The sequence below is a fragment of the Chamaea fasciata genome, unplaced genomic scaffold (assembly GCF_029207755.1).
Source record: "Chamaea fasciata isolate MVZ Bird 193981 ecotype frontalis unplaced genomic scaffold, bChaFas1.0.hap1 SCAF_1, whole genome shotgun sequence".
Classification (NCBI taxonomy): domain Eukaryota; kingdom Metazoa; phylum Chordata; class Aves; order Passeriformes; family Sylviidae; genus Chamaea; species Chamaea fasciata.
Window position 1 is genome coordinate 31,737,084 of NW_027094086.1, and position 26,838 is coordinate 31,763,921.

At 37.5% G+C, this 26,838-nt stretch overlaps 1 protein-coding gene across 3 annotated transcripts in view; it reads right to left on the reverse strand.

Annotated features, from left to right (window-relative positions):
- CRISPLD1 (cysteine rich secretory protein LCCL domain containing 1) overlaps positions 1-21,748 on the reverse strand; it is a 39,349-nt gene extending 17,601 nt beyond the window's left edge. The window contains exons 1-4 of one of the 3 annotated variants that reach the window (XM_066179972.1): positions 21,529-21,748; positions 20,537-20,606; positions 1,273-1,391; positions 1,007-1,139 (exon numbers count right to left, since the gene is read on the reverse strand). Coding sequence is in view for 2 of the 3 variants with exons in the window: in XM_066179952.1 (XP_066036049.1) it covers positions 1,007-1,139; positions 1,273-1,391; positions 20,284-20,541 (510 nt within the window). In the remaining variant the exon portion in view is untranslated. Of the gene's footprint in view, positions 1-1,006; positions 1,140-1,272; positions 1,392-20,283; positions 20,607-21,528 lie in introns of those variants that run through there. The other 2 variants (XM_066179952.1, XM_066179962.1) reach the window with 2 other exon arrangements.
- Between the last annotated feature and the right edge of the window lie 5,090 nt (positions 21,749-26,838).

The following is a 26,838-nucleotide window of genomic DNA, read 5'->3' on the forward strand; positions in this document are numbered from 1 at the left end:
GCCAAGTCATAGATTTTAAATTAATATGATTTCATGACATTGCAATCTAAGGTGGCTGTGCTCCTTTATTCACCTTTCACTGCAGATCTCAAAAATAACCAAAATGGCAAAGTCTGGAATGTTCAAATGATACAAATGACAGCTGTTGAAAATCTATTCATTCAAGGTAAGACAAATCTGTAGATCCAGCAGGATTTAAGAGTTGAAAGAGATAAGTACTGTGAAGAACGAGTGCCACAAAAAAATCTGTATATAGGTGTTGATCTTGCATGTAATAGTAAGTGTAATTAAAGGTTATAGATACAGTAAATAAGAATTTGGAGGTAACTTTATTTTTAAAGTAGATACAATTGTAAATTATGTTCATAAACAAAAAATAAGTGTTTAAAAATTAAGAATTTTTACGTTTTCCAATGTTATATCAAAAATCATATGTGGATCACAGTACATTCTGAAGATCATGTATTGCATGTTCACTGAAACCATGTCTGGTTTTCTACCTCAAAAAAAATTCAGGCTAGATACACAGATTTCAGAAGTTTGAAGTAAATGATCATTTAATTGTAAGTAAATGATCATGCAATTTTGAAATCTTCCTAAAGTAAAACAAGGTCTTAAAAATGACTGTTTGATCTGAGGAATTCACTAAGAAAACTTTTTTTTTTTTTTTTTATTGAGCTGTTTCTTCAACATATTATGGGAAGGGCTTTCCAGATTATACAAAGTGCACTGAGCAGTAACACCCAGTTTAACACTGCAGTTTGTGAGCTTTACCCTCAATCCTACTGATATTTAGGAGGATGAAATCTAAAGATTTGTATGACAACCTTACTTTGTCATTGATACCCAGTGCTTGTTACTATGGAGTCTAAACAAGCCCTTTTTGGGGTTTTGTGCTGTGCTATGTACTGCAAGTTTAGTGTGCTCTAAGTGTCAAACAGCAACATAGCTGGGAGTCCCTGCCACTCTTTTCCATAGGTGGTTAAAATCAAGCACACCTACATACCTGGGTGTAATGTGTACAAACAGGACCAGAGCATCTATACGGACAATATGGATTGCATTCATGTGGATGGGGATATGTGAAATCTCTCACTTCATCATACCATGCCTGGACATGAAACGTTGGAGGTCTGTACCTAGGAAAGCCAGGAGCAGTGTATTAGATCATTCAAAAGTTGTAGCTTCTACCATTTTTCCTTTAAGTAACATGTGAATTTTGTTAGATTTTTAAAAATCTCATATATTGCATAAAACAGGATCTTAAACTACCTTCCCCAGTGTGCCCCCAGATTCTGCCCAATTGATGGAAGAAGGCTTGCTGGTCCATGCTCCCAAAGACAGGTTTCAGCCCATGACTCTGCAGACCTCTCCAGTTCTGTGTCCCATGTCTTAAATTTAAAAGAAAAGAAAGGGAAATCTTCTTAGAAATATTTGGTGTGTATGCTATTCTTTAAAAAAAAAAAAAAAAAAAAGTCCATTTTTCAAATTTTTGAAGCTTCTTGTACTGAGGCAGAAGACTGAAAAGCAAGAATTGAAAAATGTATGCTGCATTTGCGTTATGTAAGAAAGAAAAATGCTTTCACCAAGAGAAGAAAAGTTTTAATCCCTTCACAGCATTCTCTTTAGAAATCACGTGCAGCCATGCTGCAATGAGTAAAGCACAAATATGAAACTGAAAGGCTTAGTTCAACTTCCCAAGCTAAATTAAGTGCATTTTCTGTCTTGTGAGACTTTTTCAGTAATGGGCATTTTTCTTAACCAAAAGGGTATTATACAACCTGCTTTCAAACAAGGCTTTATTTTCTCTGAACTAGTCGTTTATGTGAAATGAATGAGATTTCCTCTTCCTTTTCTATAACCACCTCTTCAGACACAAATTATGAAAACTAGAGTAATGTCATTCACTGATTTTATGGATAGGTTGGCAAAAAAAGGGACATTCATGATAGTAAAGAGGCATGCTTAGAAGAAGTAAAAACAAAAGATTATGAATTGTTGTTTATCCTTAATTTTTATTTTTTAAGGGAGATGAAAGAATAAAATTGCAGCAGGGAGGAAAATCCATGTTTCTTTCTTTCAAAAGCATACTAAGACATACTCTTCCTGAAAAAAGTCATACCATACTGTGAATGCAAAGCTTTTACTGCACTAATCTGGGGTTTGCTCAAAGTGGTCCATCGCTCTAGTGCGAAGTATCCATAATTTTGCTTGTATTTTGGAATTTCCTGATAGCTGCAGAAATAGTTTCCAGATACCTGACTCTCTAATACAAACAGTCCAGTAAAGAAACACATCTTGATAGAACCTGAAGTATTTAATCACATATTCAGACTAAATTTCATTATTTTGGGCTATGCTATCTAAATAGCAGTAATTCAATATTTCCAGATTCAAATTCCCATGCAGACACTGGAGATCACGTCTACTAATTTTTGGCACAGATGAAAGGTAGAAAACTCCGTGACACAGCCAAAGATTACACAAATATAACAGACAAATTCCCCGTGTTAAAATTTATTTTTCTATGGATTTTGACATGCAGTTTTCAAATTAATAATCATATCACTCATTAAAAACAAGTATGGCCTTAGTTATGCAAGACTATTATTATGTAAAGCCTTTATTATCATTATATTTAATCCAAGAATATCTGTTCTTGCTTCTCTTCTTCAGAAGTCTGTAATGTGTTGGATTCCATTTTGTCCATTATTATTATCAGCAAGTAAACAATTTACAGGGTATATTTTGACTCCCAAAAAGCAACATTCATTTTGACAGATATACTCAAATAGCATAATAATGACAGAATAAATCTTTTAGCCTACCTATGGATACAAAAACCATTGACTTTAGAAAACTGTACAAATTTGCCATTCACTGTCCTGGGTCATTATTTCTTTCATAAACCAAAACTTTTTTTTAATCTCCAGAAGAAAATATTCTAATCTTAAATCATTAAATTTTATATGACAGCTTGTATAATTCTTTTCCTCTTCCCTTTAGTTGTCACACAACCATAAAATGTTCTTCTCCCAATTGTACCCATTGTAAAAAAACACATTAAGATTAACACACTTCTTCCAAATACATATTTTGGTCTTTTAGGTTGTAGTGGAGTTGCTTCCTCTTCTACCACAAAATCACAGGACCATAATGTTTTAAAATAAAAGCCCCTACAATTTGTCTTTGTTGCACACATTGTTTGATATTAAGTCACCTCAATCTTATAATATGTAGATTCAGCTCCTAGGATGAACAAGTCATAAAATTAATACATTTCCCAAATAATTTCTCTTAAGAAAGGTTTTGCCAGCTGAACTCTGAAATACAAATTTAAAATAAATTAGAGTTATGATAGAACAAAATTTTGGCACTTGCTTATGTTTAGAACTTCCTACCTCCAAGGCTAGCTACAATTTCTTATAGCTCTTAGGACCTTCAGAAAGCCAGAAGATATTCTCTTGGAAAGCATCCCCCCACACTTTCCACTCTTAAAATAACAATCATGGGTAAAGGAATTGTACTAGTTTTCTATTTTTTTTTACCACACAACTTTAAAAGTATTTTATGCAGCTATTTTAACTGAAATAATTATACTTTTCTTTTTCTTCAAGTTTAGAGTTAGGCAATCAATAGTAGCTGCTTGAATCAGCCCTTCAAGCTTGAGAAGTAGTTACCTTTAACAGAATTTTCTTTAAAGAGTGATGAAAGCTATGTATGACAGAGCCGTCCAGAACTCTGAAAGAACAGCTTTTGGATGGAAAACTTAAATTCATCGTTAATTGTCTTGACAGATGAACACCCACACTCCAAATACTGCTGAAATCGGTTATGGTCTTCAAAGAAAGTTCCGTCGTCTTTAACCGTTTCTCTGCCTACATCCACAGTTTAAATTATGGTCTTTACTCTCTTTACCTTACCTAGCCAGGGATAAGCACACTTTCCATTTTCTAGGCCTCATCATAATGCACTTTCCTTGAAGCAGCTTCATTTATGGTTACCAAGATATAACTTAATTTCTTTCTCATTTTAATCACTTAGGTATATTTTAGGATGTGATGAAGTAAGTATCAAAAGTGTTACATATTCAGGTGTAAAAGAATCAGTCAAATGTAAATTGCACTACAGGAAAAAAAAACAAACAAACAAACTCCCTTAACTGTAGTTTTATTGTTCAATGGGCTCATTTTCTCATCAAAGCCTCCACTTCCTGAAATGTCTTCAATACAAGTTAAAATTAAAAATAAGTAAATAAACAAACAACAAACAAACAACAAAAACTCAACTAAGAAACATCAATTTTATAAAACATTCTGGAAGAAGGCCAAAATGTCCCAGTTCCAAAGAATTTCCTAGAGATTAGTCACTTTCTTGATTACCAGAGACTTCAAAGAAAAAATGTGAATAAAACATTACTAATCTCCTACAGCCAGTAGATAAAAAAGAGATAAAAGTGCTAGAAGTCACAGTTACTTGTGTCTCCAAGACCTACCAAGGCAGAAGCCATAAAACACAAATTAAAATCAATGTAGAAATTAAAAGGTTTCCCAGTCTCCAGGATCACTATAATAACCTTTAATAAAAAGAGGGAAACGTGATATTCAAGGATCGTTTTCTCCAGGCTCAAGGATGAGGCATCCTGATGAGCAAGAAGAAATCAGGCAAAGGACCTGTGTGGATGAATAAAGAACTCCTGTCATTACTCAACTATAGCCAGGAAATACACAGGAGATGGAAGCAGGGTCAGGCCACTTGGAAAGAATACAGAGAGGTTGCCAGAGTAAATAAAAATGAGAGAAGGAAGGCCAAGGCCCTTTCAGAATCTGGTCAGGGACAACAAGGACAAAACAAAGGACTTGTTCAAACACATCAATAACAAAAGTAAAACAAAGCATAGTGTGGGCCTGTTACTAAATGGAGCGGGACACAAAAAGGGAGCTACAGAACACCTTTGCATTGAGCTTCACTGACAAGATTAGCCCTCAGGAATCTCTGATCTGGGAGACTAGAGTAATGGAATGATGGAATGAAGACTTTCCCTCTGTCAAGGGGGACTGGGTCAGAGAACATCTAGCCAAACCTGACATCAAGAAGTCTATGGGCCCTAACAGCATGCATCTACAATTCCTAAGAGACCTGGGAGACACAATAGTGAGGCTGCTCGCAATCATGTCTGAAAGCTTGTGGAGATCAGAGTGGTGCCTGAGGACTGAAGAAAAGGAAATGTCACCCCAGTCTTCAAAAAGCACAAGAATGAGGACCCAGGAAATTACCACAGAGTCAGCCTCACCTCAATCCCTTGAAAGGCAATGGAGCACTCCGTTCTGGAGGCTATCTCTACCAACATGAAGGACAAGGTGATTAGGAGTAGAAAGCACAATTCACTAAAGGTGAATCATGCTTGACCAACCTCATATCCCTCTATGACGAACCAACTACCTGGCTGGATGAGGGGAGAGCAGTGGATATCATCTACCTTGACTTCAGCAAGGTTTTCAACACTGTCTCACGCAACATCCTCACAGGCAAACTCAGAAACTGTGGACTGGATGAGTGAACAGCAAGGTGGGTTGAGACCTGGCTGAACAGGAGATCCCAGAAGGTTGTAATCAGTGGCACAAGGTCTATTTTGAGGCCTGTCGCTAGTAGTGTCCGCCAGGGTTTAATAATGGATCCAATATTGTTTAACATTTCATCAATTACTTGGATGAAGGGGCAGATGTCTCCTCAGGAGGTTGATATTGATGACACAAAGTTGGGAGGAGTCGCCCATACCCCAGAGAGCTGTACAGCCCGTCGGAGGGACCTGGAGAGGTTGGACAGATGGGCAGAGAATAACCATCTGAAATTCATCGAAGGTAAATGCAGGGTCCTGCACCTGGGAAGAAAATCCCCAGGTACAAGGCTGAAAAGAGTCTGGAGCCAGGCTCTTCTAGGTGCTGCCAGACAATAGGACAAGAGGCAATGGGAAGAAACAGATACACAGGAAGTTCCACCTGAACATGAGGAAGAACTTTACTGTGTGGATGTCTGAGCATTGGAAGAGATTGCCTAGAGAGCAATTTAGAGACATTGCACAGTCACCCTCACTGGAGATATTCAAGAATCATCTGGATGCAAGGAGGTTCAACCAGATGACTCACTGAGGTCCCTTCCAACCCTACCAATTCTGTGATTCTATAAATGGTATCCTAATCCCTGATGCAACCACTTGGAAAACTATCTTAAATTTATATCTGACTACTCCAGTAATGCAAAAATTACACACAGGTGCTAGTAACATGAATACATATAGAATTTCTGAAAACAAATTAAAAACTTGTACAAGAAATCTGTAAGATTTCAATGCCATATCACAGCTTACTCCAAGTGCCGTGGGTTTTGTAAAGAGCATGTTATTCTATCCCATCTGAGTGAAGCAGAATTGTTTATCTTTGCCCAAATGGGTCAGTGTCATTTATCAGATGGTGAAGTGCTACTTATCTCTCTTCATTATTTCACTACTCCCATAGAAATATCTTCTGCTAATGGACCATTAAGAGCTCACCAATGACATATTACATTGTACTATTGTAAGCTGCTCCACACAGAGAAGAGAAGCCAAACCATCTTAACCTAGATAAAAAGGAGCCACAGTACCACTAGGTATCCAGTTTTTCCACCGGATCCCTGGAAGAAGACTGGACCCATCTCACCATTACTGAACCCTTTTTCTTCAACGGGACCATCTCTACTCCAACAGAACCACATCTGCCACTCCAGGAGGGCTTACTGTGGACTGCTTCCAACACCCTGACCAACAGGGTGTCAGGTTGTATTTCTGACTCTGTCAGGGTTTTCTAAGATTTCTTGTTTGTTTATTTGCTTGCTTATTCTTCTGTACTACAACATCTGTATTTTTTTATAGATATATATCCCTAGTAAAGAACTGCTCTACCTATTCCTAAAATCTTTGCCTGACAGCCTTTTAATTGGAAATTTACAATAATTTGGAAAAGAGAAAAAAGGGTTTACATTTCAAAAGAGACTCCAACCCACCCTGGCAGATACCTATCTAAACCAAGACACCAAAAAACTATCTTAAAGGTACTTTTAAAGGCCAATTCTAAAGTTACATGTAGGCAGAATTTGAAGAATTCAGATTTTCTACTGAACTATCAACATGCCTAATCATTGCTTCAGAGACGGGATCAAGAACAGGAAGGAGTCACTTTACATTTTTGATACCAACTTGAATTTTGTTCTTCTCTTTCATTGATTAAAATAGGAGATCCAAATTTGTCTCCAAAACTAATTATTCTAACTGAAGTTATATGACAAAAGACTGTTCATTTTAAAGTTTTTTTCATACTAATCCTGTCAGATTAGTTCTAAATATAATGCATTTCTCACAAAGCAGGCTAAATGAAACAAACATGTAAAATAATCTGCCTAAGTATTTAAAATACACCTCTTTACTGGAATAGGAATCGTATTCTTGTGCTTTTAATAGCACTCCCTTGTTTCACTTGCATCATGACAAGCTTTGGGCTTCAAACAATGAAAGCATCTCCATAAACAAAGGAATATAAACATCTATGTTTTCATATTCCTTCAGATCAAAAACACAATGAAGAACTTCAAACAAATACAAAACTAAATAGTGATCTTCAAAATGCCAAGATGCTTGGCATTTTAAGAGAAGCCAGAATAAAAATGGAAGAATATGAAAAGTCATAGCAACCTATTTATTTTACATCCTACCAGAAGTAATCATTTCTCAAATTTTAACCACAATGTCATTAGTGATATTTAAATCTGGTTACTGAAATACATATTGAGCTGACCTGAATTAAGCTTTAAGCTTAATTCAAGAAGTTCTTCCACTCAGAATACTCAGAAATAGTCAGTATTTTACAGATTTAAACTAATTAAACAAAATTTAATTTGGACACTTTTAAAACCACTTAACTCTTTGAAAGAAATGGTAAAGTAGAAAAGAAATCTCTGCATAGCTACAGGCAAGGATCCTTTTATTTGCCAAAGGATGAATAAAATCTTCAAACACTGTTACTTATAAACATAGGCAATTTCTTTTCATAAAAAGGGAGACTATAATTTTTTGAAATATAGGTGTGCACAGCACCTGATTTCTTATCCACTACTTCCCTCATCCATGCTCTGACATGATCAGGTTTCAATGACTTTGCTCTATCAGATTTCCCTGGTAAATATAAGGTATTGAAGGGAGCACAATAAGATGAAAGTGCAATGAGGCAGCTGATTCCCAGGTCTAAAAAACACTTAGACTGGGATTCATTTGGTACTACATGCAAGGTAAATCAACTTGTTTATCAAGAAAAAGTATTGCTCACATTGTCAGAAAACTACATGAGATCTATCTTTTGGATAAGGTTACATCAACAGGGTTGGCTTTCTACATTGAAAATATCACAAACTGCTCAGAGGTATGAACCTCCTTGAAACTACTCCTTTCGTTTTGCAAAACACTGTTAGAGTGCACTTTGAAGTTGTTCATGGGCATTCATTCCACACAAAAAGACACAGCAGAAAAAAACAAACCCTGAAATGCAATTAGCATGAATGTCAGATTCTCAGCATCAATTCTTTTGCTCGACAGATCTGTTTGAATGGCACCACAACACTTGTCAACACAGGCATTTCTTTCATCAGTATCCTGTTAAAACTAGTGCACCATCAAAGATACAGATATGGCGCTATCAGTGTTTCACAAATATTCTCAGACACTTCCTTGGCTGAAGCCAAAACCCAGCTGGGCAGGTTAAACTGAATGCAAGCAGCAGTTACTGCCTCCAGCTGCTGACTCTTCTTCTACCCCAGAGGAATCCACTACATTTTGCAGCAGCGATGTTGCAGACAATATGGATCTTCTGATTCCTTCTAGTATTACAACAGAAGACATTAAAATAAACCACAATTAATGCCAGTTTAGATTGACAGACTGGACTACAAATTTTGGAATTTAACCTCTGTCAACGAGGGGTTTGGTAGAGTTTAAGTAGACTTAAACCATTGTTCTGCTTATTGGAGGAGCTGCTATTTCAGTGAGACTACCACATCTTAAAATAAAATTAATCAACAGCCAAACAAATTACATGGGGTGGGATTAACGGATTAACCTCCTCTGAATTTAAACAGCTTCAACACAGATACCTATATCTGAGCTAATTATCTAATTAAATTTTGCAGTTACATAGACAAATAGGCATCTACAGAGGGAGACAATTTTAGCCACCCACCTTTAACTGAGATAAACTGTGTGTTGGAGATTCTCTTTTTTCTCTACTAATTAAAAGAGACTGGCTCAAATGCTGACATCTACACCACAGACGTCAAAAGCTCTGTGAGATGAATCCCACCACTTGTGTTGCATGAGTGTTAAATCAAAAATGTACATTCTCATCCAAGCCACGCCAGCATGAGTCCACCTATTACACCAAATGGTATTGCAACAGCACTGCAAAGGCCATTAGCTCAAAAAACATTTTCCAGTAAAAATAATTTTTAAAAAACCCTCAACAGTGGTAACATTTTAATTGGAGATATTTTCACATATGTTGAAAGGCAGAAAAAATCATATGCAATGAGACTATATGTAAATTAAAAAGAGCTAAAATTTAAGCTCGGTAAAGATGGAAAAGTAAGTACAGTGGGCACCACTGAAAGTAAACATTTACCATGGCATAGTATAAATACCTCATTGCTGTATACATTCTAAATATAGGAAAAGAGTGGGAAAGTAAATACCACGGTACAGTATGGGTATTTATTTACTTTTTTAAAAGAATCCACTGTATTAAGACTAATGACACTGAGAAGGGAAAAAAAGTAAAGACGAAACATAGGAGGAGAAATGCCATGAGCAAATATGCCAGAAATATCGTTGAAAACTTGAAATCACCTGCATGGCACCAACACAGAAAAACAGAAAGATACAGTAAAAAATTACTTCAAGAGACTGATCCTGACTGTAGTCTATCTAGCCTTTTCCACTGAGCCAAATATGTGTATTATCCACATTTTTATAATTTAAAATAGTAACAGTGTTTTCAGAACAATACTTACTTTCATTTTCTTCTGAATTGTTATGATTGTAAGAGTAAAGAGGATCTCCTTGGTATGCAACCTAAACTTCCTGCCCTGCAATGGTAGCTGATGTTTTATTGTCACATTGAAAAAAATCTCTTTCCTGCAACTCCCTTTATTTCGTTCCCAGATTAAACAAATTCAGCTGCTTCAGTCCTTCAATCATCTCATAAAGCATATATTCTGTCTTCATAATCAACCTTAATAATCTCTTTTATTCTTTCTAGAATGGCTAGACCATTCTTTAAGAATCACCAAAAAATGGACATTTGCATTTCAGACAAATTCTCATCAGTTTCACCCATGGATGACTCCTTTCACAGATTGGTGCCACATATTGTTTTTTTAAGTCAGTGCAAGTCCTGTGTCTTTATATTGCAGTTTTACCTCTACATTTTTATCTCTTGTATTTCACCTGCTTGATTTCTTCCTCATTCCATACCTTGCAGTTAAGTTTCACCATGTTGATCCCCGGCCAATATTTCTACTCCTAAAGTTCTAATTTTGATCATGTTCTTTAAAACAACCCCATCCTGTGCCTATATATATATGTATATATACATAGACGCACTTAAGTTTTCAGATGTACTCTTTGCTCACGCAAGTCAGAAGTGTTTAACCGAAACAGAAGAGGCTCCAACAGTATTGAACACCTTCAATCTTTCACCTGTTTTAAAAGGTTCTGTCAATTTTCTCTCACAAAAAACATCAGGGTAGAGAGTGTCAAGAACTTTCCAGAGTCAAAATATGGCACCTAATATTTCCCTAATTACTCTGTCATTAAAAAAGTAAAATGGATTGGTTTGACATGATCTTCTCTTGATGAACAGCCATGGGCAGTTTTCATCAGCTTGTCTTTCAGTCATGCTTCAGTGAGGCAATCAGTACAAAGATGCTGAAGGAAGTCCATGAAAACTTATGATAATTAGCACATCGGAAAAGTAAATAGCTTGCATTCAACTGAGATGCTTACCTCCAGTCATTTGAGTTAGAAAAAAATGTGACCTCCCCACAGCCTCCCTTATGCAGCAGTGACCATTAAAACTCAGGAGTACTGCGACACCAGGCAAAATTCCCTTGAAAATAAAAACCCAACAATACTAACAAGTACTGATATATTCTTTAAGCACAAAGAAAGAATAGCTAAAATTTCCAAACTTTCCTCCACCAAGAAAGTTAAGACAGGCATTTTCTGCTGGAAAACTACTACCTGGCTAGAAGTGAAATGGTAAGGAACTTAGATGCTACCATGTGGCAGGCTTGAGTTAATAGAGCTTTAAACCGGGCAGAGATCCCTGAATAGACCTTGAGGTTTCAGCTACTCTTTTGGAAAGGAGTAAAAAGCAGGAAAACGGTGGCTTTTGCCTGGAAACAGGAAAGTGGTATAAGGCCAAAAATATTGTTCCCAAACACTGAAAAAATTGCACCAATATTTAGAAGTATCTCCTTATTACAGCTTCATGTGTTTGAGCTTTTTGTGTTGAAAAAGTAAAACCAGGAATAGGAACCAGGAGACATGACTAATCACATTTAATTCTCTGTGTACTCTAAGCATGTTAAAAAACCTTACTGGAATATTCAGCTTTCCAAGGTGTTCTGAAACAGTACATTTACTTTGCTACTTTTTAAAAGCAGTGCTTTAAGACTGTCTATTAAAACATGACTAAAAAATATCTTTTTACGTCTGTATTCTAACAGAAATGGAAGAGAAGCAACAACATGAAAGCTGATCTAGATTTCTCTAGTTTGTCCCTTGTCAAATTATGAATTGCACACATTCATTACAAATAGAATTCATGAATATTTATAGCTAATCACAAACTGACCAGAGCACAGGTCCTTACCTCAAATCATAGTAGTGATTACCAGGTCAAACTCACTGTAACTGATTGCTTTCATACAGCAGTTTTAGAGATGTTACAGAATTTCCTGGACTTTGAACAGGAATTAGCCATGGTATCTCAAATATGTGTCAAACTAAATGCTTTTAAAAAGTGATCACTGTGTTTTGACATAAGTGAATTGAACTTACTGCCAGAAAGCATCCATTGATCATATGTGACCTGGCACTACCATCAGAAATGTATTCAAATACAATCTCAAAAAACCACTGGAAAAAGTATTAAAGGAATCCCTGACCACTTGAAGGTCCAACAGAGAATTCAGGACAAATTTATTGTGATATGTATCAGGAAGCCAAATTCTGGATTTAACAGCCTCATTTTAAGAAACTGTTATCTTCTTTCATAATAAAGTGAAATTTGCCCATCTTTATTTTACCAGAGGATAGTCTTTTGAATGAATCACACTCTTTCTGTGATAGTCACTCACGCCAAATTAAGGCTGATTATATTGACGCAGAACAGGATATCTGCATATCTAACATTTCAATGAAATGTTAAGAAATAAGTATTTTTTCTCAATTAAAAAGAAAAAAATAGTTAATGAAGATTCTGAGGCAAATATCATGAAGATGACAGGCAACAGGAAGCTACTTTTATAAATCTCATTGATCCTTTCTGTGTTCTGCTCATATTTTGTATTTTAGCTTAGATTTTGCTACTACTGATTAATATTTAATGATCTTATTTAATCTGGGGACAAAGACGTTCTCTGACAGCAAAAATAAAAGATGAACAGTGTCTGTCCTGTGTTGCTAATTATTTTATTTTGGGAAGGCTCCCTTAAACTTTGAGACAGTGAGCCTTTTTGCTGCTTTCCACTTTCAGTTTCTTTACTTGGAGTTGCTTAGTTGTTGTTGGCATTACATCAATAGAAGTCATACCACTTTTTTTCTTGGCCACTTCACATTGCACAATCCTTTGCTAAAACTGCCAGGGAGAATAAGAGGATAAGTCAACGTCACTGTGCTCTTTGATGCAGAGTCAGTACCCTTTGAGCACAGGCAAAGAAGCTGAAGCGCTTCCACCAATCTTTGAAGTGAAGCAGAAAAGTGGAAGACCAGAGGGAAAGCGGGCAGGTTCACTGTGAATAGAGCTGCTCTGTTCTTGGCACCCAAAGTGCTCTTCAGCCACTTAGGGAATTCCACAAACCAAAGCCCTCTGCTCAAAAGGAACAGGAATTGTTTTTAATCAAGCATCCCTGAAGAGTTTTGGCAAGATGGGTAACATCCACTGAACAGAGATATCAAAATGTTTTGTCAGAATGGTCTAGGAAATTTCACAGGGCAGTTCAGAACAGAAAAATTCACCAAAACATGCATGTCCATTACAAGATCTTCCTTTATCTTTCCTAATGCTGCTTCAATTCTCCTAGGAATACTACAAAAATTTTTTAAAAAAAAACCCTCAGCTGGGAACTTACAGATGCACATAGAGAAGAACTGCTACTCCCTGACTTAAATTGATCATAGAACATAAATACATCACAAAATAGCAATAAAATTTATTTTGATCCCTATTCAGTCATTATGATGTCATGAATAACCTTTTACTATCATGCAAGAGTTCTATCCACTAGTGGGTTCATATAATCCAAAGTCAAGGGGTTTCTATTAAACTATAACAGAAGATTGCCTATAGGAAATTTTTTTTTAAAATCTAAATAAGCAGTATTCCTTAATTTTTTTTTCTTCTGAGGTCTTCCTGAAACTACTGAAATGGAGAGGCAAATCTTCAAGCCTCCCAAAATATAAGGCTCTTCATAGAAGTTAGGAATTAGTCATGGTTTTGAAAGGAATTATATGGTATCAGCACTTTCAACACATCACTACCAAGGTTTTCAAACTAAGACCTTCAGAAGTATTTTACTAACAGTATACCAAACTAAGAAAAAATTTTTTTTTCTTTCCCTCTCTTTTTTGTTTTGTGAGCAAAATATGGGTCCAATACTGCTGCCAGATACACATCCAGAATTTTTTTGAAGAACCACACAGCTATACCAAATAAATACTCTGATCTCAACTGTTGTAAAATCACCTCTAGAACTTTGTGTTTTCCTCACAAGTTTTACAAGGTAAAACTTTATAGAAGCAAGTTAAGGGCTTTGCAATGACATCTCTGGTATTTATTGGCAGGATCTTGTCAAAAGACTAGAGATGACAAAATAAGCAAAGACTTCCTTGCCCTAGAAGACATCGGTGTCTCCGATTACAGTAATTACAAAATGCAGTGCATGGCTCCAGGCCAAGAAATACCAGGCTGAAATGTTCTGCTATCTATCAAGCTGAAACCGGCATACTCCTACGTACAGCAAAGACACATGCATGGAATGAGGATCTCACATGAATCATTTGACTTCTTTTTTTTGGGAAAATATGTATGAAAACAAGGAATGAATACGAAAAGAATGGTTTAAAATAGAGTGCATTATAAATTCATTAACCAAAATTACTTCTGTGAATATTCTTCTTGGTGAATCATTTCATTCTGCAAACTACAACTGTTTGGAATATAGAGGAATTAACAACTTCCACTATCCAAATAATAATGACTATTTTTGAAGTCTTGACTGCAATAAACATGAAGAACATAAGTTTTCATTAATATATTCAGATTTACTAAGGCGTAATGTAATCAGTGAAATTATTGGGAAAAAATTTTTTGCCATTTCAGTCCATGACACACAACAAACGCCTCCAAAAAAAAAAAAAAAAAAAAAAAGGAAAAAAATATTAGGAGTTCAGGAAGTTTTTCAAGTTTCATTAAGCCTTTACAATCTAGAAAGAATTTATTAATATGCAGCAAGCCTTTTCTAACTAATGAAAGAATAAGGGGACTACTTCACATGAATCCACAACAAACCATACGACAAAGCCTGATGGTTTCCATTTCTTCCTTAAAGAACAGCTCTTTGGCAAGGGAGGCTGGGCAGGCACAGGCAGCTCCAGCAGAGAGAGGACCAGCCAAGGACACCTGAGCAGCTGCAGAGCAGGAGAGCCACAGCTCCCCTGCTCTGGTCAGACTGAATGGTGCCAGCAGCTCTTGGCTGCAGTTTCCAGGACTCACACAAGTGTCTGTTCCATCCTTGGGATGTACCCCAAGTGCATAATACATGGTGTGCTGGCAACAGCCTGGGGGGGAAATGCTGAAAGCATGACATTTCACACAATGCTCTAAGCTCTGTTCAGCTGCTTTAGAAGGGGAGCAGGGAAACCTCATTCCTCTCTCCTCTATTTCCAGTGCTGTTAAATTCATGTGCATACCAATAAGAAAATGTTCCTTAAACTTTTCTTTAAAAGGAAGCAATCCAGATTAAAAAAAGTATACAACATGCATTTGCCATGCATTTTCGTAACACACTGTTCATCATAACGTCAAATAAAAAGATTTTTCTTTTTCTATTTAAGTCAATGTCAACAACCCAAAAACTCTCTCAGCTTTGAAGGAGGAGGTCTAGGAAAGAATGATCTAACATTCAGTCATAAGGTCATATAAGGCCACTTCAGAGGAGTTCAATGAATTTTTGCAGTTCTGTTCCCTACAGAGGAGCTTATGCATGTCCTCACACCAGAATTCTGCCACACAGAAAAAGAGACAGAAGATGAGGTGGAAGATCCAAATAAGATACGATGGCTGAAACTGAAAATACTGACACTAACAAATTGCCAGGACCAAACTATATCCTTCAAGAACGTGGAAGAACTTTCTCATTAAACTTCTAATTACTGTATAGTTCACAATCTCTCTTGTTACCTCATTAACAAAAAAACAGCTGGTTAATAATGTTTTAAAAGCTTCTAGAAGATCCTGAGAAACCACAGCCTAAAAACCAACCTCCACTGGGATGATTTTATAGGGTAAATTTAAAAAATATGAAATATACAGATAATTACTCCCACATATATTACACCTTGAAGGTGTCAACATGTGGAAAAGGGTTAAGTGCAGTTAAATTTCACCAAGAGTTCCTAAGTTACTTAAAAATTAACAAACAAAATTAGACTATCATAAGGTAAAGAAAGAAGTGATAAATGACAGAAAAGGGATTTAAGAACACAAAATAGTTTTTCAGATTCCCTGAAAGATGTGTCCAATGTCTCTGCAGCATACCTTCTCCACAATAGCCCAAGAAAAGAGAATGCAATATAGTATTCACTATTTAAGATAGGTAAAAACAGAATAGGAAAAATAAAAGACAAAGAGAGGAGACTCATCAGTGCCAAGTGATTGGATGACAATATGATTCATAGCATTCAGCATGAAAGAATACAATGTAATAAGGACATTGCTGGAGATAACAGCCAACTATATATACACAGTAGTGTAGTAAATGACCTCTCAGCACATTAGAAAGATCTTGAAGTCATTGTGAATAGCATTGTGAAACATGTCAGCTGTAGGACACTAAGTCAAAAAATGAAAGAATGTTAAAAATTATTAGAAAGTAAAGAAAATAAATACAACTATAACAATTTGCAGTATGCCATAACTATCCACAGTTTGGTTTGCCCCTTTGCATTAAAAGGAAAATAGGAGAATCATAGAAAAATGGAACAGCTTTTCAGATAGAAGAGCTTTCAAGTAAAGGGATTAAGATTCTTCAGCTGAAAGTCTTGTGATCACTGAGGAAATTGTTATTTCTCACAATAAATAAAAATAAGGCATCAAATAGAAACCCAAGTTAAAAGGAAAACAAATGTACTTTTTCACCCACTGCATAATTAAATTTATAGAGTTCTGCAAATTGATGCCATGGATTCAAAAAATGCAAGTGGCCTCAGATGCTTTCAGATTCATAAAGAAAATTCCACGTGAGAATGTTCCATCTGATGCAAAAAATATAACAACAGATTGAGGAAGTCCCTAAGCTGCTGTTTGCTGGAAGCTGGGGTGCTTCATGGCAGAAGTTTCTCTTTCCACATGCTTTATTCTTATCCTCTTATCTTAGGAATCCATTACTCCTCACCACCAGAGTCACAGTGCCTGGGAAGATGAACTTTTCATTCAGTAAGTTCAGCCAGACAACCATGAGAACACTTTGTTTCTTAGACCTAGCTACTGTGAATCTTACTGCACTGTAAGTTTAGGTCTCTGAACTATGACAGCCCAGTAATGTTTGCTTTTTGAAAGCATATGGGAACAGTGTACAGCTCAGTAAGGCAACTTTTTAGTTTTCCTTGGGTTGTTTTTGTTTTGTTTGTTTGTGGGTTTTGTTTGTTTTTTGTTGTTGTTTTTGTTTTGTTTGTTTGTTGTTTTTGTTTTGGGTTTTTTGTTTTGTTTGTTTGTTTGTTTTTTAATAGAACCAAGATCTTATGCTGCAGGTCTTATCTCAAAGGTAAGGGTGGACTTTGTCAGTAAGTAATAAAACTAACCGCTCCTGTCCAGTATGGCTCTCCATCCCACCCATTCCTTAGTTATGCATTCCAATGTTATCAGCACTGGCACTCATCTGATTCTGCCATGCAGGGAGACAGTGTCACAACTGAGAATGAAAAAAAACCCCTAAAATTACATTTTTTAAAATAAAATCTGATTCTTTAAGTACTTGGATCAGTCTCATCATCAACTCAGGTGAGTGCCATCAGCAGGACAGAGGCACTTCAGCCAGAGCTGTCTGTTCATCTGGGACACCTAAAGTAACCTAAACAGTGCAGTGAGAGCATGCAGCCCCCACATACTGCTCCAAGCACTCTTGGATATCTTAAACTTCTCAACTATGCCACAGATTTGTAGAGACACAGGTTTATCAGGGAGGCACCTGGACCTTGCTCATCTCCATTCAGGTTCAGTGAGACATAAAACTTCACTCCCCAAGCAGAACTAGCTCTATTCACAAGGAAAGGGTTTACTGATACAAAGGACAATTTACAGGGACATGACTGTGCCAATAGCAGGAGACCTGTTTGCCACCATGCCTGTATTAATAAATCACACCAAAAGTAGATAAAAGTATTTCAGCTACACTCATCTATCTCTCTAAACATTAGACAAACATTAGATGGATGGTTTACCTCTTCTGGCGCACTAATAATTATCTTTGGTAAGACACTGAAAGGAAAATCTCTAAGAGTATCATAAAAATATATGTACAATCAGAAGTCCTGTCCTTTCCTCATTCGGTTCAAGCAGCATGTGGTTCCCACTGTGTTCTAAACTCTCCTGTCTCCATTCACAATACTGACTCTCACCTGCTTCCTCCAGGTACAGTCTTCCTCCCCACTTACTAACAGGTTTAGACTTTTCAAATAGCCTCTCAGCAAATTTCTGTGCTCTTAACCTCCTTCCATAAACTTGTGATCCAAATCACAGTCACAGGTCTTAGCTTAACCACATCTATTCATCAAATGCTCTTTCTTTCCATTACAATGATTTCTCAACACATTCTTGACCACTCGGGCTCTCTCCCTGTCCTTCTCATGGGTCCTTGCCCCTCCACAGGTATCTATCCTTCTGACCACACACTTTACACAGACCCTTTGGCTTCACAGGTCTCAAACCCTTGCCTATCCTAATCCCTCATTCCCTTGGATATTATGCCAAAATTGAGTCCCACCCTCTTGAAAGCTGCTGCCCTGTTCTGAGTAACACCTTTGATGTTAAAATTGGGTAATTGCTTTTCCATGCTACTTGTACTCTCTGGCTCAGGCATCATTGGAGAGCACAGAAAAAGCAACATAACCGAAAAGACTTGTTCCAGATGGAGACCTAACACAGAGTTGAAGACCAAATGTGAGCAGTGCTGGAAGAATCTTTGAATAAAGCTGTCAAAAACCTTATTTCTGTGAGAATATCCAAATTCTCCTTTCCAAGATGTATAAGACAGGCAAATGTAGTATGGCATTAGGAATGGAAAAAGGCACATAACAGCCTGAAAAGGTGCTACACTTTCACAGAATCTCAAGAAAAAGTCTTGCAGTATTTTAACATGAGAAAGCAACAATCTTCCCAATTCTTCTTTTACAAAAAGATTTAATAGCTTGCACTTGAGCTTTCCAGAAAAAAAATCAACCTGAGTGACTAGGAACAAAATATTCACCTCTATTACGACAAGGTCTGAAAAAGTCACAACAGAAAACAAGGTTTATCAATACATGCAGACAATTTTAACTGAATGGGTAAAGGGGTTTCAGGCATTATCATCCCTTTGTTTGGAGATGATATGTGGCAATGTATCCTGTGATTCCATGAACTAATTCTCTGATGGCTCTTAGTCTATTACACTAACAACTCATATAGGTAAACTTAAGAGAAACTGCCCCTAATGGGGGATGGACTAGAGAACCTTTAAAGCTCCCCTCCAACCCAAACCATCCTACGATTCTACTGATGGTTTAGGCAAGCATGTTTTTTTCCAGGACATATTTATGCTCAATTCAATAAGATGTCCAACCTGAAAGACGTCACTCCAGTCTAGAAAAGATATTTTGAAATGGAAATATGTTAATATAAACCTTTGTCATGGAAAGCAGCAAGAAACCTGTAAAATATTTGATACAAACAACTCAACCTATACCAGCGCTATTTCTCTGGTGCATGAGCAGATAAGTCAACAATATACCATGTGGACACAGGAAAAAGATGCAGAAAAAAGAAAAGTTGCCCAGTTTTGTCAAACCTCTAGACTTCTTAAAAGCTCTAATGACCTGATTTCATCTGCTTAGCAAGGAGACAGAATTAGCCTTGAACTATGGCATAAAAACAAACTTCAGAGACATGGGACTTAATGCCACTAACAATAGTCCAAATATAGAGGCTTCTTAAGGAAAAGAAAACAAACAGAAATTATTCATTACATTAATTATTTGAATACAGAAATATGCAGCCTACCAGCAACACATGACAATTTAAATAGAAGACTTTCTTGCAAGACCCTCATTTTGCCCAGAAATTCCATCCAACCTAGAAGCATGGGAAAGAACACATTCATGCTATCTTGAAACCTCCTAACTCTTCTCAGATGGTAACTTTTTAGGCCACAGTTACAATCAACTTTATTGAGTACTGCAATTTTGGAAATTGGGCCCTAACACTGAGGAACTACCACTTAAATTTAGGAGAACTGAGAGATTAAACACATTAATGTAAGTAGAGCATGATAGTCGATCACAAACAGGCATTTTTATATCACAGTTCATACCTGTACAAAAGAAAAGACAAACAAGTGAAAAATGAAAAAACAAGAAAGATAAGACTGAAAGTATCCTGTTTATAAAGTGATAGCAACTATTCTAGAAACATTTTTTTCTGCATGTCACTATCCATTTTTCCTTACCATATATTCCATATTGGAAGCTGGTGGATACACCTGACCCCGTAATTTATTATGAAGATCCAAGATACTTTGCATATCACTGTCTGTGATGGCCCTTTTCCCTCTCTGCTTGGCGATCCACCACTCACCATCTTCATCCATGTACTTTTCCAAAAGTTCCTCTAAGACTGTGGCATTGGGAAGCACCATTGCAGAAACTGCTTGAGCTATGAATAGCAAGGTAGCAACTCTGAGCCATTCCTGTACTACATACTTCATGATGAATGATCTCAAAATGCCCAGGAGTTAGCTCCAAGACAAAGGCTTTCTTCCAGGTTTGCTGGCTGTAAATGCATAAGAGAGAATAATGTAATTTGTAGACTGAAAGACTGGCTTGTACGAATTTATTAAGCAACAAAATCTCTAGTCCATACAGATTTTGTAACTCTTGTCCTAGGGGGAGAAAGCAGGATGCTGCAGTTTTAACTCTAAAAGTGCACACTGTTGATTTGGGAAGATAGCTTATCTTCAGCCTTATGAACTTCAGTTTGTTCAAGTGGTTTTATATATTACATTGACATGCACATTTCAATGCCCGCTTGCAAAAAAAAAAAAAAAAAGCATGTTTTTCATATCTACTTAAAAGGAGCCAGACATCAACGAAGATTAGACTGTAGATAACGTCTCCCAGTATTGGAACTTAACAAAAGAAGGTTAAAGGCTTGCAGTCATTGCCAAAATGTAAACTGAAATCCACAATTAATTTGATACAAAGTATCCCCTCTTAGTGCATTTCAAACTGTTACTTTGATTAAAGCTTTCGTTGTGTGATTTCCAAAACCCTAATGAAACTAAAGGTATTCAACTCGGGCACGAAAACGGGGTTTTTCTAGTCACCAAGCAAAGGAAAGCACTGAAAACTCTCAGGAAAAGTAGTACCACTTCCAAGAGTGCGATATCCTAACAACGCCTACTACATGACGGAGTTCTTTAGGTAGGAAAGCCGAGGTCACTCCTTCACCCTGGGCGAGCACGCGCGAATCCCGCCACACCGGACCCAGCCGCCGGGAGGGAAACACAAAGAGGAGCACGGGCAGCGCCGAGCGCTCCCCAGCGCGCCGCCGCCCGCACCCGGCCCCGCTCTCCGCGGGGCAGCCGAGCCGGCCGGAGCGCCCCCGGCCCCAGGGCCTGCCGCCGCCGCCCGCGCTCCCTCCGCCGCGGGGAGGATGCTGCGGGGAGGATACTGCCCGCGGCCAGTGCCCTTACCCCTCCGGCGGCGGCTGCCTACTCTCCCCGCAGCCAGCTTCGCTCCGCCGCCCGCCTCCTCGCCACGCCCGCGCCGGGCCGGGCCGGGGGCCGCGGGCACGGCCTCGCCCCGCTGGCTGCGGCGGGCGCGGACGTGACCAGCAGCGGAGCCGCGGCGCGGGGCTGCCGCCGAGCTCAGCTGCCGCTGCTGCTGCCGCCTCCCCCGCCCGCCTTCGGGTCGCCACCACCGCCCCAAGTTGCTCCACGCTTCTCCCCACGGCTCCCGCCCCGCCGGGCATTTATCGCAGTCGGCGGTGACGTGCGGCGGACGCCCCCCCCCGGCACCCCGCGGGGCGGGACGGCCGCGCTCCGGGAACCGCGCCCGCCCCTGGCCCCGGCCCCCGCACCCTCGCCCCGCCACCGGCATCGGCACCCGTGGGCGGCGGAAGCCGCAGCAGCTCCCGGGGCCATACCTGGAGTCCGGCGGGCAGCAAGGGCTGGCTGGGACCGCAGCCTCAGGCAGAAACTGGCCGCGGTCCTGCAAAAGCTATCGCCCAGAGAAGTGCAGGGGGGCCCCGTCCCCAACCGCCTCCATCCTTGGCAGCGGGCAAGAGGATGCTAAGCCGGCCTGCTCCTGCTGAGACACAGCAAAGAGAAAAAGCTGTGAACTCCGCAAAATTCCAGAACATGTGAATATGGCTGGGGGTATCAGGACAGGAATTTTGTTGTGGATTTAAACCAGCCACATGAGACTTCTCTTTACAAAGTAGAATTCAAAAGTTTGTAACCACTCATTTCTGTGCCAAGCAAGAATAGGCATCATACTTTCTGTTGTATCAAAGTCTTCTAGAACTGAATTTTTTTGCGAGCTGCTGGGGTTGACATTTCATTTACTTAGTATAATTTGTTACATTGAGCTAAAGGTGGGATTGACCAGCTTGCAGTCTTCACAGGACTGCTGTATCAGCTTCCAAAAGTTTTCTGTATTTTCATTTTCTGAAACTGAGAGGCTGAGGTTAAAATTCATCAGAATCCAACTGGCTTCAGACCAGCTCTATAAATGCTTCCAAATTTCATGGGCCCAAGAGAAACAATGCCATGCAAAGTAACACACTGCTGCTCCTTGTGCTCTCTCTTTTTTTTAGTTTTAATTTCCCTAAAGTCTTTGGAACTAAATGCAGGATGTTATGGGTTCTCTTTTACTTACACACTGTGATATGCAAAAATTCTTATGCTTTATATTCATTGATCTTTATAGCTTTTTCTTGCAATGCTGCAACTGGATTTCTGCACTCAAGTATTGGGCACTAAACTTTTTTTATAACAAAACTGTGTGAGGTGAAATGTGCAGCTGGATACACAGACTAGATGGAAGGTTTTTCAGAGTTTATGCACCAGGATAACTTATCACTTGCCATTTTGGGTACAGAAGAATGAGCCATACTTACAGACTCGCTGTGCAGAAGAGTTTAAAGAAACAGGAAAGAAACAAAAAATTAGAAGTACTTGCTGGAGTCTATATGTCAGATCTGGATTTTTTTTTTTAATACTTACATCACTTTCTTATTGCTATGTCTTGTTTCCATCCTCTTTAGGCCTCTGGAGGCCAAGATGCAGATTCTGTACCATTGAGGCATAGCTTAGCATTATCACCTAGTAAAGAGTATGTGTCATTTATTCTGTGTACTGGCACAAGTGTTATTTCATTATAAAGCAGCAGAATAGCTTTATTATTAGACCTAGTAATGGTTGCGGGCAAGAAACTGAAAAATTTTAAAAGAGTGAGGATATTTATGGGGTTCACATCAACTGGAAATTGCAGTAACCCCTTTCCATCAGCACTAGATACTTTTTGGATACTTTTTGGGCTTCAAACAGAATATAGATTAAATATCACATACTGTCTTTGATTTTGAGTATTCATCATACTTTTAGAAAGCACTTGATCATATTTGGCCTTTGTCAAATTGAAGACATTGTTTTATGATGCAAGTTTTAGATTCATTAAAATAAATACTAATGCAAAAAGAGACAGGCCTCATTGAAATTGGTTTGGGTTTTTTTATTATCAATTAATTTTTCAGCAAATGAATAAACTCTTTCCTCCCCATGATTGTGCCTTTTGAGTTTGATTTATGGCTGTATGGTTTGTGGCCACATAAGTGTTATGACTTTGACAAATTATATTTTTACACATCCACTGATTTTTTGTATATTAATATAATTAAACATTGAGGTATCTCTTTTCTTAATCAGAATCTTTTCTCTTTTTTTCCCTTTTTTTTTTTTTTCCTGGATTGGTTTAAACCTCTGCCAGCTGATATGTAACTGCCACCCATAATTTAAAATTATTATAATAAACAGTTAAGCACCATTACACCTCCTGAAACCAAAACTAAGTATCCTCCCATACCAAAGGTACATGCAGACGGTGCACTTGCAAACAGATGGACAGAGTAACTTTTCTGAATAGCTGTAACAGCAATACCAAAAATTGCAACCAAAAACCCACTTGAAAGAAATTAATAAGAGGTCACCTGATACATACTGCACAAGCACAGAGAATATGGCACTAAGAAAATCCTGGAAAGGAAAATTTTTGCCTGAACTTTGGCTAAAAGAGATTTAAAGTGTGAGGGGGAAAAGTATCTTCTGCTGTCTGAATCTTCCTGTATTTGATGACAGCAAGTTCCAGCACTCATTGTAAATAACCAAGGGTATGAATAAAAGATATTTTGCTTCATCATCAATTTGATTTCCTAATAGAAAAAATAAATAGAGTATGCCAATATGGATAATTGGCCTAAGAAAGAATTACACCACCAGTTAAGGAGGACAAAGAAAGACTTGTCTTTATACATATAAAAATATATAATAAATCTGCTGAATTATAAGAGCTTTTAATTGAAAACAGAAGGAAGAATCCAAATCCAGTACATTTTTCTGCTGATTTTAAGTGTCTATCGTTAATACACCTTGCGATTTTCTGCTGGATGTTATAACATCACAGCACTGTATTGACTTAAATAACCATTTAAAAGTCTGATCCATTGCAGCAATTTGAGAACATCTTATTTTTTACCCCAAAATTAGACCCACAAAAAAAAAGTGTTTAGTTGTTACCTGGTCCTGACAGCAACTAAAAAGGCAATTAATAATCATGACAACCTTTTTTTTTTGCCAGAAAGAGCTACTGTACATGTGAAGTTTAACCCCTGGAGGTGTACATTACTGAGTATATCACAAACCTCCTGTCAGACACATAAGCTCCAGTGACTCCCAAATCTGCACCCCCATCTGCCTGTCTGCACTAATAATGTGGCCAATCGTTTCAGACTCATGTAAAAATGGCCAGAAAGGAGACATTTCAAGAGAGATGTCTGTACAGTGAGAGACCAGTTTTCAGATTTAATCTCTTCCTATTGCGGGGCAGGTTCTTGAATGTTCCTTTGCTGAGATCTAATATGCCGGCCATGTTGCTGAGTGGTCTGAATTGATTTTGCTTTTCGTGACTCTTGCTTAATCTGTTCTTTTTTTTTCTGGATTTTTTTTCACAATTAAATATACATAGAACTGGAGAAGGTAAATATATCCATGTGAAAGTTGGTAACTAAAATGGATGAACTCTGCTCAAAGCCTTGCTTCAAGGTTTTGCCCAAATTGTGGGTTTTTTTTTTTTTATTTTCTGTTCAGATTAAAAAAAAAAAGACTTTTGGGGAGGACAACAAATGAAGTAAAGAGATGATGGGTATCAGTATCCTTGCTCTTCTGGGTGTGGTTATAATAATGTACAAGATTATTCCAATGCTGCAAAATCTTTTGATAAATTATTTCAGCCAAAAATGTCTTAGCTACATCCATTGTTGAGGACTGTGTGAACTGTCTTCTTCTTGAGAAGCACAACTATATTGGTAATTCAGAGACCAAACCCAGAGGATAAAAAAAAACCCAACACATACACACACATACATTAAAAAAAAAAAAAAAAAAAACAACAAAAACAAACCAAAAAAACCAAACAAACAAAAAAAACAATGGGGAAATGGGGAATAGCTTTCCTTAGAATAGATTTACCAGAATAAAAAGATTCATTAAGATCCTGCACTATCTATCAGTAGTTGTACAAGTGCCTGGACACATTGCATTTACCAGGTAGCATTTCCATGCATTTTCCTTTATCTTCCATACCTTTTCCTTTTGGTATTAATGTACATTTCCTAGTAAAGTTTGTGCTACATGATGTTCATTCAAGTGTTGGTCATCTTTAGACATTGTAGCATCATAGAGAAAACTTTGTTTTCCATTGCTTTTGGTATTATTCCAGCAGAGTTCACAAAGATCATATTTTTCCATCAGTTTCTCAGAAAAATATTTAAAAGAGCAGCACTTAAAAGATACTTGTAGCACATCACAGTTCCTGGTCTTCAGAAAAGTAGCCACATCAAGTATCATGTACTATCCATTGCTAAGATAAAGAGCAAGATTGGCAGAAATGTTTTTCTGCACCACCTTCATTGGCTATTATACAAAAGTAACTGAAAAAGTAATCATGAAATTCTGTAAAAGTAAATAGTCAAATATAAATTGCTATATAAAGATATATGAAATCGATGAAATAAAGTCATGTTCAATTAGTTGAACATAAGTTTTTAATACATGTTATGAATAGATGGAATTAAGCTTTTACTTTTTTCTTACTAGTTAAAAACGTTTAATTTTAAAATTTTAATACAGTAATTTTGTAAGGACAGAACTTTTTTTTTGTATCATTGTATTACTTTGAAAAAGGCATTCTTGTGTATTTTCAGGGTTTGGAAGCAATTATTTCTACTAAGAGGAACTTCTACTCTGCTTCTAATTGAGACTAGGAACAGTTAATTATTGTAGTTTTATTTTGTCAAAGATCAACAATGAACAAAAGTTATCATCAATTAACATTCTTTAACTGGTATGAAATCCAATGAAGATTTTAACCAATGGAGAAATGTCAGAGCTGCAGGCCCCTGGGGAGCTGGAGTGGATGGAAGGCAGGATATCATTAAAAAGAAAAAATGGCATGATTTAAATTACTCTGAAGATACATTTTAAAAGAAAGATACAGGAAAGTGTTCTGATTTCTGAACTGTAGTTTATTATAAACCTGGTTAATTTACTCCACTTGCCTCTTAAGTGCATCAAGATCAAAAACTATTTTTTTACCAAAAAAAGCTCTTGAAATAAAGAACAATTGGATTCTTTTGAAAGAGTCTCTGACATTAAATTTTAGCACATAGAATCATTTTTTTTCAAAATAGCTGTTCATAAAATAAAACAAAAGACAAATACATACTG